This window comes from Arachis hypogaea, chromosome 2 (genome assembly GCF_003086295.3).
Source record: "Arachis hypogaea cultivar Tifrunner chromosome 2, arahy.Tifrunner.gnm2.J5K5, whole genome shotgun sequence".
Taxonomy (NCBI): Eukaryota; Viridiplantae; Streptophyta; class Magnoliopsida; order Fabales; family Fabaceae; genus Arachis; species Arachis hypogaea.
The window spans coordinates 18,857,325-18,871,157 of NC_092037.1; the positions used below are offsets into that span (position 1 = coordinate 18,857,325).

Here is a 13,833-nt window from a genome sequence, read left to right on the forward strand (position 1 = left end):
TCCATAAAAATGTATTGAGTTTTTACCTATCAAATAGAAGTCAAGCATGCTACTTCATTAAAATTATGCGATGGGAATCGGTTGCGCAGGATTGTCCCATACAAGAAAACAATATGAATACCAATTGGATATGGTTTTTCCAAAAGGAATTGAAAAGAAATATAGCTATCAGTCGGGTATAGTTGCCCTATAATAAAGAAAGAAAAAACAAAATGGGTACCAGACGGATATGGTCGCCCCCTAAGGAATTGAGAAATAAGATAGGCACCAGTTGGATATAGTTGCCCTATGATGAATTGAAAATCAAGATAGGTACCAATTGGGTATGGTTGTCCTATGAGAAATTGAAAAGCAAAATGGGTGCTAGTTGGGTATGGTTGCCCCTCGAGGAAAGATTCGATGACTAGCGAGTTAGTTTCAACACAATAGATACTAGATAAAAAAAAATATTCCTAATTAAAAAAAAAAGATTACTTATAGGTACCAGTTGAATATGATTATCCCACACAATAAAAATCTGATGATTGAGTTGTCTGAAATAAAAATGTGATAATGGTGATGAATTTTTTTGAAAGCATAATTCAAAATAGAAATTAAATATTTTTTTTTTGTTTAAAGATATGATGCATGATTGTTGTGTAATTGTTGTTTCCTATTTTCTACATATCTTTATTGTCATCGATGGCATTCAAAGAAAAATGAACTTAGAACATTCTTATTCTCTTTCTCTCGCATTTGGTTTTGAAAAGGAGCATGTAATCTCTATTCTCTTTTTTCTTTTTTCTTTTTTTTAAAGAGCCCATAATCATTTGTGACTGTTGGTGTTCATCTATTTATAAAATTAGCAGATATTTTGCATTCCAGTATCAAAATAACAATGCACATTGAAAACAAGCAAAGGTAGTACTAATGAGATAATTGACAAAAGGATCATAAAATCTAAGACAAAAAAAAAAAAAAACAAATAATTCAATAAAGATGTTCATCAACGCAAGCGGGTGTGGTGTTGATGAGATGATTGATACAAAGAATCACAAACCAAAAATAGAAGAGAATACAATTAATTTATCGAATGCTCTCTTTTAGAATGACAACACTAGTAAACCGTTTCTATTTCGAATCATTTGTAACCAGCTTTTAAAGACATTGATGAATATGTTGATCTAGACCATCTTTTAGAATGTCATATTCTTTGAGATATTAGCAACCTCATTTTTTTGTTTTTCTTTTGGGTTTTTTTTTGCTTTTTGCCTTTGCAGCCTTTCGGTTTTCTACATCGGCAAACACCTTTTTTCTTTTTTATATTTTATATTTTATATTATTTTATTTTATACTTTCGTCTTTTTTATGCATAATATCTCTTTACAACATCTAAGTTGACTGACAATGAAAACTCTTCACCATCCATCGTAGTAAGGATTAGAGCCCATCTAGAAAATGCTTTACAATGTAAGGGCCTTCATAGTTTGGTGTCTACTTCCCACGTTGATCCATTTGAATGGGCAGGATCTTCTTGAGGACTAGACCGCCTTCCAGGAATTGCCGAGGATAGATTTTCTTTTCATGGGATTTTATCATTATTTTCTGATAAAGTTGGCCGTGACATAATGTAGCCAATTGTTTTCCATCAATGAGATTCAATTGATCGATAGATTTTGGATCCACTCTGATTCTTCCAATTTTTCTTCCCTTAAGACTCTCAAGGAAGGTATTTTGACTTCAATAGGAAGTACTGCCTCCATTGCATAGACCAAAGAGAATGATGTTGCCCCTGTTGACGTAGGAACAGAAGTACGATATCCATGCAGGGCAAATGGAACCATTTTTTGAATGATCTTTTTGATGTTTTTATTAGTTACTTCAATTGTCCTGTTCATTTTTGAATGATACAGTGATGGATTATGATGCTAAATTTTAACTTTTTCACACACCTCTTTCACCGACTTATTGTTGAGGTTGGTAGCATTATCTGTAATGATCTTGTTTGGTATACCGTAATGAAAAATCAACTCCCTTATCATGAACTTGGTCACCACACTTTGCATAATGTTAGCATAAGAAGCAGCTTCTACCCATTTTGTGAAGAAATCAATTGCCACTAAGATGAATTGATGCCCATTTGAAGCCTTTGGTTCAATAGGACCAATGACATCCATGCCCCCACATAGAAAATGGTCATGGCGCAGTCAAAATTTTAGAAGTCTAGGTGATACATAAATCTTATCACCATAAATTTGACATTTGTGACACTGCTTCACATGGTTGAAGCAATGCGCTTCCATAGTCATCCAATAGTATCTGGCCCTGATTATTTGTCTTGCCATGGCATGTCCATTTGCATGAGTTCCAAAAGTACCTTCATGCCCTTCTTTAATGATTTTTTCGGCCTCTTCGGCGTCTACACATCTGAGTAGAACTATATCATAATTTCTCTTGTAAAGAACATTTCCATTCAGAAATAAGCCCATGGCTAATCTCCTTAAGGTTCTTTTGTCATTTTCAGATGCACCTGGAGGGTATTTTTGTTCTTGAAGGTAACATTTGATGTCCTAATACCAAGGCTTACCATCTGGCTTTGATTCCACTGTGTGGCTATGTGTAGATTGATTACGAACTCTCACTTTTATGAGTGGAACATTCCTATCATCACTTATTTTGAACATTGAGAATAATGCGGCCAAAGCATCAGCCAAATAATTGTCTTCGTGTGATACATGGCAAAACACAACCTCATCAAAATCCTCAATAAATTCTTGAATATAAGTATGATATGATATCAATTTGGCATCACGAGTTTCCTTTTCACCTTTTAATTGATGGAAAAGTATAAGGTACCAACATATTATCTGCCAATTTATTGCCAACAATGATTAATTATTATATTTTAAACACATATATAAAGAGACACATCCAAAAAATATATCTATAAAGACACTTCTATTAAACACAGCCATAAAAAGATATTTTTATTAGACACATCTACAAAGATACTTCTATTAAACACAATTATAAATAAGAGTTGGCATATATTAGCAAAAATGTTGTTGTTGGTAACGTAGCGGGATTGTTAATTGATAAATCACAAAGGCAGAATCTCCATACACTTCTAGAATCTTGACTTTGAAGTCTATAGCTGCTTGAATTCCCATGACACATGCTTCATATTTAGCGATATTGTTAGTATAATTGAAACATAGTTTGACTGTGGTAGGAACTAGCTTGCCCTCAGGGTACGTCAATACTACTCCAATTCTTTGACCTAATGCGTTAGAAGCTCCATCTAAGAACAAGATCCACTTTTCTGCCTTTGTTGATTTTTTTTTATTTCATATAAGGCCATTACGTCCTCATTAGAAAATTCAAATTTCTTTGTCCCATGATCTGTTATGGGTTGATGGGCAAGAAATTCTGCTAAAGCACTCCCTTTGATCGCTTTTTAAGCAATATAAGTTATGTCGTATTCAGACATAAGAACTTGCCAACGAGCAATTCTTTCAGTTAGTGCTAGCTTTTCAAATGTGTACTTAATTGGATCCATTTTGAATATCAACCAAGTGTTATGATACAACATATATTCTCTTAATGTATGAGTTGTTTCCAATAATGAGTATTTTGAAAGCATCTTCATATCTATAGTCCACCTCTGCTTTGTAATCTTTTGGGTCAGTAACCATAGGGGCTTTGAACCCTTTTCCTCTATCATATTGCCATAATAGATATCTGGGAGTGGTGTCTATTGTTCGTACGCCAGATTTTATGCATCTAACATCCTTCCAATTGGATATGATTTCCTTGACTTTGCTCACTGTATTAGAACTCCATATATATGTAAAATCAATATCCATAAGGCCAAGGGTCATAAGGAAAAACTGGAGAGAACCCACATCTCTTTGAACAAGCGTTGGAGCATAACTAGTGACACCCCAGGGACCGACAAGTGGAACCCAAGGTTTTGGATATATCGAAAAAGAAAATCTACATCCAAATTTTGTCCATCCATCCTCATAGCAGTAGATCTTATCTTTGGGCATATTTTCTTTATTTAAAAATTTAGCGTATTCTTCAATAGTTGGCATCAATTCAAACTGATTGAATGTGAAGCATTGATATGAGGGGTCCCAAAATTGGAGCATAGCCCTTAGTATTTGAGTCTCAATATGAATGAAAAGGAGATAAGGGATATCCCTGAACTTTCCAATAAAATCTCATTGTCTCTTCATTTGCATTGTGACCATATTTCCTTGATTTCATTCAAACTCACATTTTCTAACAGGTATGAAATTTCTATCCCAAGAAGTAAACTATCTCCTTTTTCTCTTTGTGTGTATTCCGAAAATTCTGCCACAACACTTTTTTCTTTGGCGACTATATTATTAGTTGACCAAAGAGCATTACCCTTATCCATGGTAGAGATTTGATGATATCTTTATGAGATTGGACGATGCATATGCAATGAAAATTCACAACTAAAGAAAGGTTCTATGATTACATACAAGTGAAAGTGTTGGCTCTAGACTCCCTGATAGGTTCTCGTTATTCTCCTTGATATCAGGTTTAAAGCTTGTAAATAAGTGTGGTGAAAAGAATAAAAAGTAAACAATGTACAAGTTGTAAGCATCATATTGGCACACAAGATATTGAAAGAAATGAAAAAAAAGACCAATAAAAACAAATAACAAATAACAAAAGATTAACATAAGGCTTAACCCTCAAATATTCATTCCCATTGGAGTCGCCAAGCTGTCGCAACGTCACCGCGCGGGGCGGCACAACCTAGGATGATCAATGGAGATTTATTCATCGTTTTTTGGAGAACTCATGTTATGAGATTTAGAGTCGCCACCAAACAAGTTTTCCATAAAAAATGGAATGGCTGATTGAATGCAAAAAGGAGAATAGATATTAGCATCTTATATCGTCAGTTTTTAAATGGTTATCTTTTATTCTTTTATTATTTGTAGATTTAATTTTTATTGGTCTTCTACAGAATAAATATTATTTATTTATCTTATTATTTTGATAACTAAATCTCGTCAACGCAATTGACGAGAACTAATATATATTTTTTTATTATTTTATAGAAAAAGATATTTATTTTATATGATTATTATTTTTCCATGAAAATCAAATTTAATATGTTTTATATATCTTCAATATTTTGATAATTAAATCTCCTCAATGCAATCGGCGAGAATTAATATATTAGCTTTTTTATAAAAAAATATTTATTGTATATCATTATTATTTTTTGTTATGCAAATCAAATTTAATCAGTATTCATGATTAAACTCAAAATAAAATCCCACAAATCTTAGACTCTTTTTGAAAAATATTATATTTATCTTTAGTATTAAATCTCGTCGATGCAATTGGCGAGATCTAATATATATATTATGTAAGAATCATGACTATTTAACCGCTTAATTAATTAAATTAATTGCTCAAAATAGGATCCAAAAATTTAGAATGTTAATTTAGAAATTTAAATATGATATTTAGATTCAATAGATTTTTCTGAGTTGAAAAATATAATTTTTTGCAAAAAATCGCATAAAAATGCAAACCGGTAAATTAACCGACAGTTCCGGTTTAAGTCTGTCCGATATTGTACGAGAATAATTAAAAATAGTAGAAAACCTTAGAAAAACATTTAGAATTGAAAACTGGGCATTAATTTTAAAGCTTTGCCCCAAAATTAGGCCAAACGGACAAAAAATGTAAACGGGTTGGACCGGCGCAAGTTAGGCCCAAGCTCAACATATATAATACTCAATTAATGAGCCCCTTAGCCATAAACACATACACACAAGGGTTGAGTGGCTGAAGTGAAGAGGAGAAGAAGAGAGAAAAGTTACTATTCACATCTCACTTCAATCCACATATCTCGAGTTACGGTGTTCCGATTTGCGTGCAATTAGCGGCTACGAGAAGTTCTTGCCGAGCTTGTTAGTTCTATCTAACGCTTTTTGTTAATATTTTAAAATTTTATCTCCTTTCCTCTGCCCTAAGAAATTCGAATTTTTGGATTTTGGTTTTGAGTGAATTTTTGTGTTTTGATTGATTAGGTGTTCTCTAAGGTAAGGAAACTCTTTACCTTATGAATTTGTGTAATTAAAAATCCTAGGTATTGATTTATGGTAATTTATATGGTTTTATTTAAGTTCTTGCACTTGTTGGAGTTGATTTGGAGCTTGGAATGTGAGTTAGTGATTTGTTGGTGATTGGAAGCTTGTTTGGACTCAATCTTTGGTTTTTGGCATATTGAAAATCGGTCAAGGTATGGTTTCAGTTTCTTCTATGTAATATATAATATTTCTGGACACTTAAGCTAGTGACCCATAGGATAGGTTTGGATTAAACTGGTTGTTGAATTTGTTGAATGATGATGTATGATGATTTGATGATTTTGGTTATTTTGATGAATTGTGGTATTGATGTGGATAAATGATGTTGAAGATTGAAATTGAGGTTGAATGAGGTTGATTATTATGATTGGTAGTGATAGAATGATGATTGATGAGTTGTTAGTTGAGAAATGGATTTAGGGTGATAAAATTGATATTTGGGGTTGAGGATTATATAGTATAAGTAGTGAATTGTGACACAATTGGTAAGATCTGATGTGAATTGGAGTTGGTGTGGTTTTGGTTGCGAATTTTGGAAAGTTGAGAACCTTGTTGTTTTTGGTAAAAATTAGTTTCTCGTGAACTTTGACAAATCATAACTTGAGCCTCAAAGCATGAAATTAAATGAACTTTATTTTAAATTAAAGGTTGCTTTGAGAGCTTTAAATTGATATAAAATTTGAAGAAAATGGATTTTTATAGAAGAAGTTATGACTGTTTAAAGTTTGGTGTGGGCTGCGTATGCGACAGGGTGCACGCGACGCGACCAATCCATTCGGGTTGGGTGACTCGTGTATGCAAACACTTCCTGCGTATACGAGCTAGAAGGGTTTTTAATCCTTGCGTACGTGACACAGTGCACGCTACGCGACCAAACCATTTGGGTTGGGCATCTCGCGTACGTGGTCACTGCATGCGTACGCGAACTATTCAAAAATGAACCCTTGCATACGCGAACTTTAACACGCGACGCAAGCAACCCATTCGGATTGGGACACTCAGATACGCGAGCAGAGGGTTGCGTCTGTGACCACCCTTTTTTCAACAGCATGCGTACATGAGGCAAAGGCTTGCATACGCGAAACCCTTGTTTTGTTGAAACATGATTTTTCTCTGTTTTCGAAGGTTCTCCTACTTTCTAAAATCCTTTCAAAGGATGATTTAGAGTATTATCTAATAATTAGGTTCTAATATCGTTAAAGATAAGTTAGCGAATTATTTTAGTGAATTTCCATATGAATTTACAAAACGGGGTCTTAGCTGTCTGAAGTACTAAGGACGGATTTGGTTGAGTGAGATGGCAAAGCATTGTATTAATGATTGATGGTACGAATTGTGGAAGTGGTGAACTATTAAGTACTGAAATAAATGATTTCTAAAACTACTGATGTAATATTTTTAACATGAGATTGTTGAGACGCTATGTGTCTAGCAAGGACGGTGGTTAATTTTGCTTTTCGAGGTCGCGGCGGCAGCATAAAGGCAGTGGTAGTCCTCCTTATGTTGAGATGTGAGGTCCGTGGCAAGAGTATCCCACTCACATTCCTTCGGAATCACTAGAATGTGCAGGCACTATATCCTAGACCGTGTTCTGGGCACGATATCTCGAGGGTTCTCATTATGAGACCGAAGGGCGACATCTCCATGGAGATGTATTGGGTTGGCAGTTGAACCGACAATGTGATATCACAGCCAAATAAGACAGGCATTTATCATGTGCATATTCTATCTATTTATTTGCTTTGCTGACTTGTATTGTTTGCCTAAGTGTTTAACATGCCTAAATGCTTATTGAATTACTTGAGTGTGTGTGTGTGTGTGGGGCAATATCTTGAGGGCTCCCATTATGAGACCGAAGGGTGACATCTCTATGGAGATGTGTTGGGTTGGTAATTGAACCGACAATATGATATCACAGCCAAATAAGACAGGCATTTATTATGTGCATATTCTATCTGTTTGTTTGCTTTGCTGACTTGTATTGTTTGTCTAAGTGCTTAACATGCCTAAATGCTTATTGAATTACTTGTGCGTGTGTGCGTTATTTGAATTTTTATTATCTGTGTTTTTTACTGGGATTGAGGAGGTTTGGAAGGCCGTGGCGATGGGATTGCATGGCAGTTAGGTAGGCAAAAGCTGTGGGATAGCGGAGAATTTATAGATTAGAAATCCACTAAGTTAGATCCCCTTATTTTTCTCTATGGTTTTAAGTAATGTTTTAAATGTACTTATTATGTTTTAAGTTTGAATCTTGTGATGGATATGAAGTTCTAGGATTGCCTCTGGCGTCCAGGAGTCTTATATATTACATCACTGGGCACTGTTACCATACTGAGAACCTCTTATTCTCATACCATATTCTGTTGTTGTTTTTCAGATGCAGGTCGTAACCCACCTCGGTGAGTTGCTTTGAGGGTGACAGAGCAGAAGATCCTTGCTATATTTTGAAGTCTTTTGATTTATTTTGATTAGATCTCTCACTTTTGTATTTATCTTTGCCTTAGAGGCTTATTTTGAGAGAAATATTGTATAAACTGTTGCGTTTTTCAAAACTCTATATGTCTGTATATAATTAGCCGGCTTAAACTCCAAGGGCGGCAACTAGATCCTTATGACTATTATACTTTGACATATGTATATTGATGAGCGGATAATTTATACGCTTTTTGGCATTGTTTTCATATAGTTTTTAGTAAGTTTAAGCTACTTTTAGGGATGTTTTCATTAGTTTTTATGTTAAATTCACATTTCTGGACTTTACTATGAGTTTGTGTGTTTTTCTGTGATTTCAGGTAAATTCTGACTGAAATTGAGGGATTTGAGCAAAACTCTGAAGAAGGCTGACAAAAGGACTGCTGATGCTGTTGGATTCTGACCTCCCTGCACTCGAAATGGATTTTCTGGAGCTACAGAACTCCAATTGGCGCGCTCTCAACGGCGTTGGAAAGTAGACATTCAGGGCTTTCCAGCAATATATAATAGTCCATACATTATTCGAAGATTGACGACGTAACTTGGCGTTAAACGCCAAGTTCATGCTGCTGTCTGGAGTTAAACGCCAGAAAAACGTCATGATCCGGAGTTGAACGCCCAAAACACGTCATAACTCGGCGTTCAACTCCAGGAAATGCCTCAGCTCGTGGATTGATCAAGCTCAGCCCAAGCACACACCAAGTGGGCCCCGGAAGTGGATTTATGCATCAATTACTTACTCATGTAAACCCTAGTAGCTAGTCTAGTATATATAGGACATTTATCTATTGTATTAGACATCTTTGATCTCATCTTTGGTCTCAGTTTTGTTTTATTCTTCATCTTAGGAGATCATTGATCACGTTAGAGAGGCTGGCCAGTCGGCCATGCCTGAACTCTTTGCTTATGTATTTTTAACGGTGGAGTTTCTGCACACCAGAGATTAAGGGTGTGGAGCTCTGCTGTACCTCAAGTATTAATGAAATTCTATCTTCTTTTATTCAAATCTCTCTTATTCTTATTCCAAGATATTCATTCGTACCCAAGAACATGATGAATGTAATGAGTTCAATTACCCTCATTATTATTCTCACTTATGAATGTGCGTGATTGACAACCATGTCCTTTCTACATGCAACAGAGCTTGAATGTGTATCTCTTAGATTCCCCAACAGAATCTTCGTGGTATAAGCTAGATAGATGGCGGCATTTATGAGGGTCCGGAAAGTCTCACCTTGTCTGTGGTATTCCGAGTAGGATCCTGGGAATCCGGAAAGTCCAACCTTGTCTGTGGTGTTCCGAGTAGGATTCCGGTAATGAATGACCGTGACGTGCTTCAAACTTTAACCTGCTGGGCGTTAGTGACAGACGCAAAAGAGGGATTCTATTCCAGTAGGAGCGGGAACCAACCGGTGATTAGCCGTACTGTGACAGAGTGCGTTAGCATAGTTTTCACTGCGAGGATGGGATGTAGCCATCAGCCATGGGTGATGCCTCCAGACTGGTTAGCTGTGCGAGTGACAGCCGCACAGGTTATTTCCCCGTGAGGAATGAAAGTAGCCACAGTTGATGGTGAACCCCTATACAAAGCTTGCCATGGAAAGGAGTGAGAAGGATTGATTAGAAGCAGTAGAAGAGCAGGCGTCCAAGAGCTCTACAGCATCTCCATCCGCTTATCTGAAATTCCTACCAATGAATCTGCATAAGTATCTTTATCCCTTTCATTATTTCTATTTTCGAAAACCCATAAAACTATTTTAATCTGCCTAACTGAGATTTGCAAGGTGACCATAGCTTGCTTCATACCAACAATCTCTGTGGATTCGACCCTTACTCACGTAAGGTTATTACTTGGACGACCCAGTACACTTGCTGGTTAGTTGAACGAGATTGTGAAGGAAATAAACAATGCCCTCAGAGCATAAATCCAATTACAAGAAAAAAGGGAATCACAATTTCGTCCACCAAGTTTTTGGCGCCGTTGCCGGGGATTGTTCGAGTATGGACAACTGACGGTTCATCTTGTTGCTCAGATTAGGTAATTTTCTTTTCAAAAATCTTTTTCAAAAATTTTTCTTTTATTTTTCGTTTTTCCAAAAATATTTTCGAAAAAAAATAATAAAAATACAAAAAAATCATAAAATCATAAAAACCAAAAATATTTTGTGTTTCTTGTTTGAGTCTTGAGTCAATTTTTAAGTTTGGTGTCAATTGCATGCTTTTAAAATTTTTCTTGCATTTTTCGAAAATCCCATGCATTCATAGTGTTCTTCATGATCTTCAAGTTGTTCTTGACAAGTCTTCTTGTTTGATCTTGATGATTTCTTGTTTTGTGTCTTTTGTTGTTTTTCATGTGCATTTTTGCATTCATATTTTTCATGCATTAAAAATTTCTAAGTTTGGTGTCTTGCATGTTTTCTTTGCATCAAAAATTTTTCAAAACTATGTTCTTGATGTTCATCATGATCTTCATAGTGTTCTTGGTGTTCATCTTGACATTCATAGCATTCTTGCATGCATCTTGTGTCTTGATCCAAAATTTTCATGTTTTGGGTCATTTTTTTGTTTTTCTTTAAAAATTTAAAAATCAAAAATATCTTTTCCTTATTTCCCTCCAAAATTTCGAAATTTTGGGTTGACTTGGTCAAAAAAATTTTTAAAATTAGTTGTTTCTTACAAGTCAAGTCAAAATTTCAATTTTAAAAATCTTATCTTTTCAAAATCTTTTTCAAAAAAATCATATCTTTTTCATTTTTGACATAATTTTCGAAAATTTCAAAATTATTTTTCAAAATATTTTCAAAATCTTTTTCTTATCTTTTTATCTAATTTTCGAAAGTATGCTAACAATTAATGTGATTGGTTCAAAAATTTGAAGTTTGTTACTTTCTTGTTAAGAAAGGTTCAATCTTTAAGTTCTAGAATCTTATCTTGTAGTTTCTTGTTAGTTAAGTAATTTTAAAATTAAATCTTTTTCAAATATATCTTTTTATCTTTTATCTTATCTTTTTCAAAAATTTTATCTTTTCAAAATTTGATTTCAAAATATCTTATCTAACTTCTTATCTTCTTATCTTTTTCAAAATTTGATTTCAAATCTCTTTCAATCAACTAACTAACTTTTTGTTTGTCTCTTATCTTTTTCAAAACCACTTAACTACTTTTCCCTCTCTAATTTTCGAAAATTCTCCCTCTCTTTTTCAAAAATTCTTTTTGTTTTAAATTTTAATTTTAATTATATTTTGTCTTTGATTTTCGAAAATCACTAACCATTTTTTCAAAATTATTTTCGAAAATTTCTTTCTCTTTTCTTATTCTATTTAATTAATTAATTACTAACACTTCTCTTCACCTCTCTTTATCCACAAATCCGAACCTCCTTCTTCATTCTTCTACCTCTTTCTTCTTCTACTAACATAAGGGAATCTCTATACTGTGACATAGAGGATTCCTTTTTCTTTTCTTGTTTTCTTCTCTTTCTTATGAGCAGGAACAAGGATAAAGGCACTCCTGTTGAAGTTGATCCAGAACCTGAAAGGACTCTGAAGAGAAAATTAAGAGAAGCTAAATTACAACAATCCAGAAACAACCTTTCAGAAATTTTCGAACAGGAGAAGGACATGGCAGCCGCAAATAATAATGATAATAATGCAAGGAGAATGCTTGGTGACTTCACAAAGCCAACGTCCAAGTTTGATGGAAGAAGCATCTCCATTCCTGCCATTGCAGCCAATAACTTTGAGCTTAAGCCTCAACTAGTTGCTTTAATGCAACAAAACTGCAAGTTTTATGGACTTCCATCTGAAGATCCCTATCAGTTTTTAACTGAATTCTTGCAGGTCTGTGATACTGTAAAGACGAATGGAGTTAATCCTGAAGTCTACAGACTCATGCTTTTCCCTTTTGCTGTAAGAGACAGAGCTAGAATATGGTTGGATTCACAACCTAAGGATAGCCTGGACTCTTGGGATAAGCTGGTCACTGCCTTCTTGGATAAATTCTTTCCTCCTCAAAAGCTGAGCAAGCTGAGAGTGGATGTTCAAACCTTCAAACAAAAAGATGGTGAATCCCTCTATGAAGCTTGGGAAAGATACAAGCAGTTGACCAAAAGATGTCCATCTGACATGTTTTCAGAATGGACCCTATTAGATATATTCTATTATGGTCTCTCTGAATTTTTGAAAATGTCATTGGACCATTCTGCAGGTGGATCTATTCACCTGAAGAAAACGCCTGAAGAGGCTCAAGAACTCATTGACATGGTTGCTAACAACCAGTTCATGTATACCTCTGAGAGGAATTCTGTGAATAATGGAGCCCCTCAGAAGAAAGGAGTTCTTGAAATTGACACTCTGAATGCCATATTGGCTCAGAACAGAATGTTGACTCAACAGGTCAACATTATCTCTCAAAATCTGAATGGATTGCAACATGCATCCAACAGCACTAGAGAGGCAGCTTCTGAAGAAGCTTATGATCCTGAGAACCCTGCCATGGCAGAGGTTAATTATCTGGGTGAACCATATGGAAATACCTATAACCCATCATGGAGAAATCATCCAAATTTCTCCTGGAAGGATCAACAAAAGCCTCAACAAGGCTTCAACAATGGTGGACGCAATAGGCTGAATAATAGTAAGCCATATCCATCATCTTCTCAGCAACAGACAGAGAATGCTGAACAAAATAATTCTAATTTAGCTAATATAGTCTCTGATCTGTCAAAGGCCACTTTCAGTTTCATGAATGAAACCAGATCCTCCATTAGAAATTTGGAGGCACAAGTAGGCCAGCTGAGTAAGAAAGTTATTGAAACTCCTCCCAGTATTCTCCCAAGTAATACAGAAGAGAATCCAAAAGGAGAGTGCAAAGCCATTGACTTAGTCAACATGGCCGAATGCACAAAGGAGGAGGAGGACGAAAATCCCAGTGAGGAAGACCTCCTGGGACGTCCTCCAAGCAAGAAGGAGCTTCCTAATAAGGATCCTAAGGAATCTGAGGCTCATACAGAGACCATAGAGATTCCATTCAATCTCCTTCTGCCATTCATGAGCTCTGACTATTATTCATCCTCTGAAGAGGATGAAGATGTGACTGGAGAGCAAGTTGCTCAATATTTAGGAGCTATCATGAAGCTGAATGCCAAGCTATTTGGTAATGAGACTTGGGAAAGTGAACCTCCCCTGCTCATTAGTGATTTGGATACTTGGATTCAGGAAACTCTACCTCAAAAGAA

At 35.2% G+C, this 13,833-nt stretch overlaps 1 protein-coding gene and 1 non-coding gene across 2 annotated transcripts; both read right to left on the bottom strand.

Annotated features, from left to right (window-relative positions):
• Positions 1-1,637: 1,637 nt before the first annotated feature.
• On the bottom strand, positions 1,638-2,156 carry LOC140176713 (uncharacterized). The gene is made up of 2 exons (XM_072208258.1): positions 1,932-2,156; positions 1,638-1,835 (listed from the first exon to the last, which is right to left on the bottom strand). Exons 1-2 carry the CDS (start codon positions 2,154-2,156, stop codon positions 1,638-1,640), a joined length of 423 nt encoding a protein of 140 aa, XP_072064359.1.
• Positions 2,157-12,619: 10,463 nt separating this feature from the next.
• Positions 12,620-12,723, bottom strand: LOC112767440 (small nucleolar RNA R71). Its single transcript, XR_003184906.1, has one exon. It is a non-coding gene; the product is annotated as a small nucleolar RNA R71 (small nucleolar RNA).
• Between the last annotated feature and the right edge of the window lie 1,110 nt (positions 12,724-13,833).

Bases quoted from the DNA above. Each gene is read 5' to 3' on its own strand.
- LOC140176713 (XM_072208258.1), bottom strand. From the start codon at position 2,156: ATGGATGTCATTGGTCCTATTGAACCAAAGGCTTCAAATGGGCATCAA. The intron at 1,836-1,931 runs GTGTGTGAAAAA...AACATCAAAAAG, and splicing joins ACAATAAGTCGGTGAAAGAG to ATCATTCAAAAAATGGTTCC.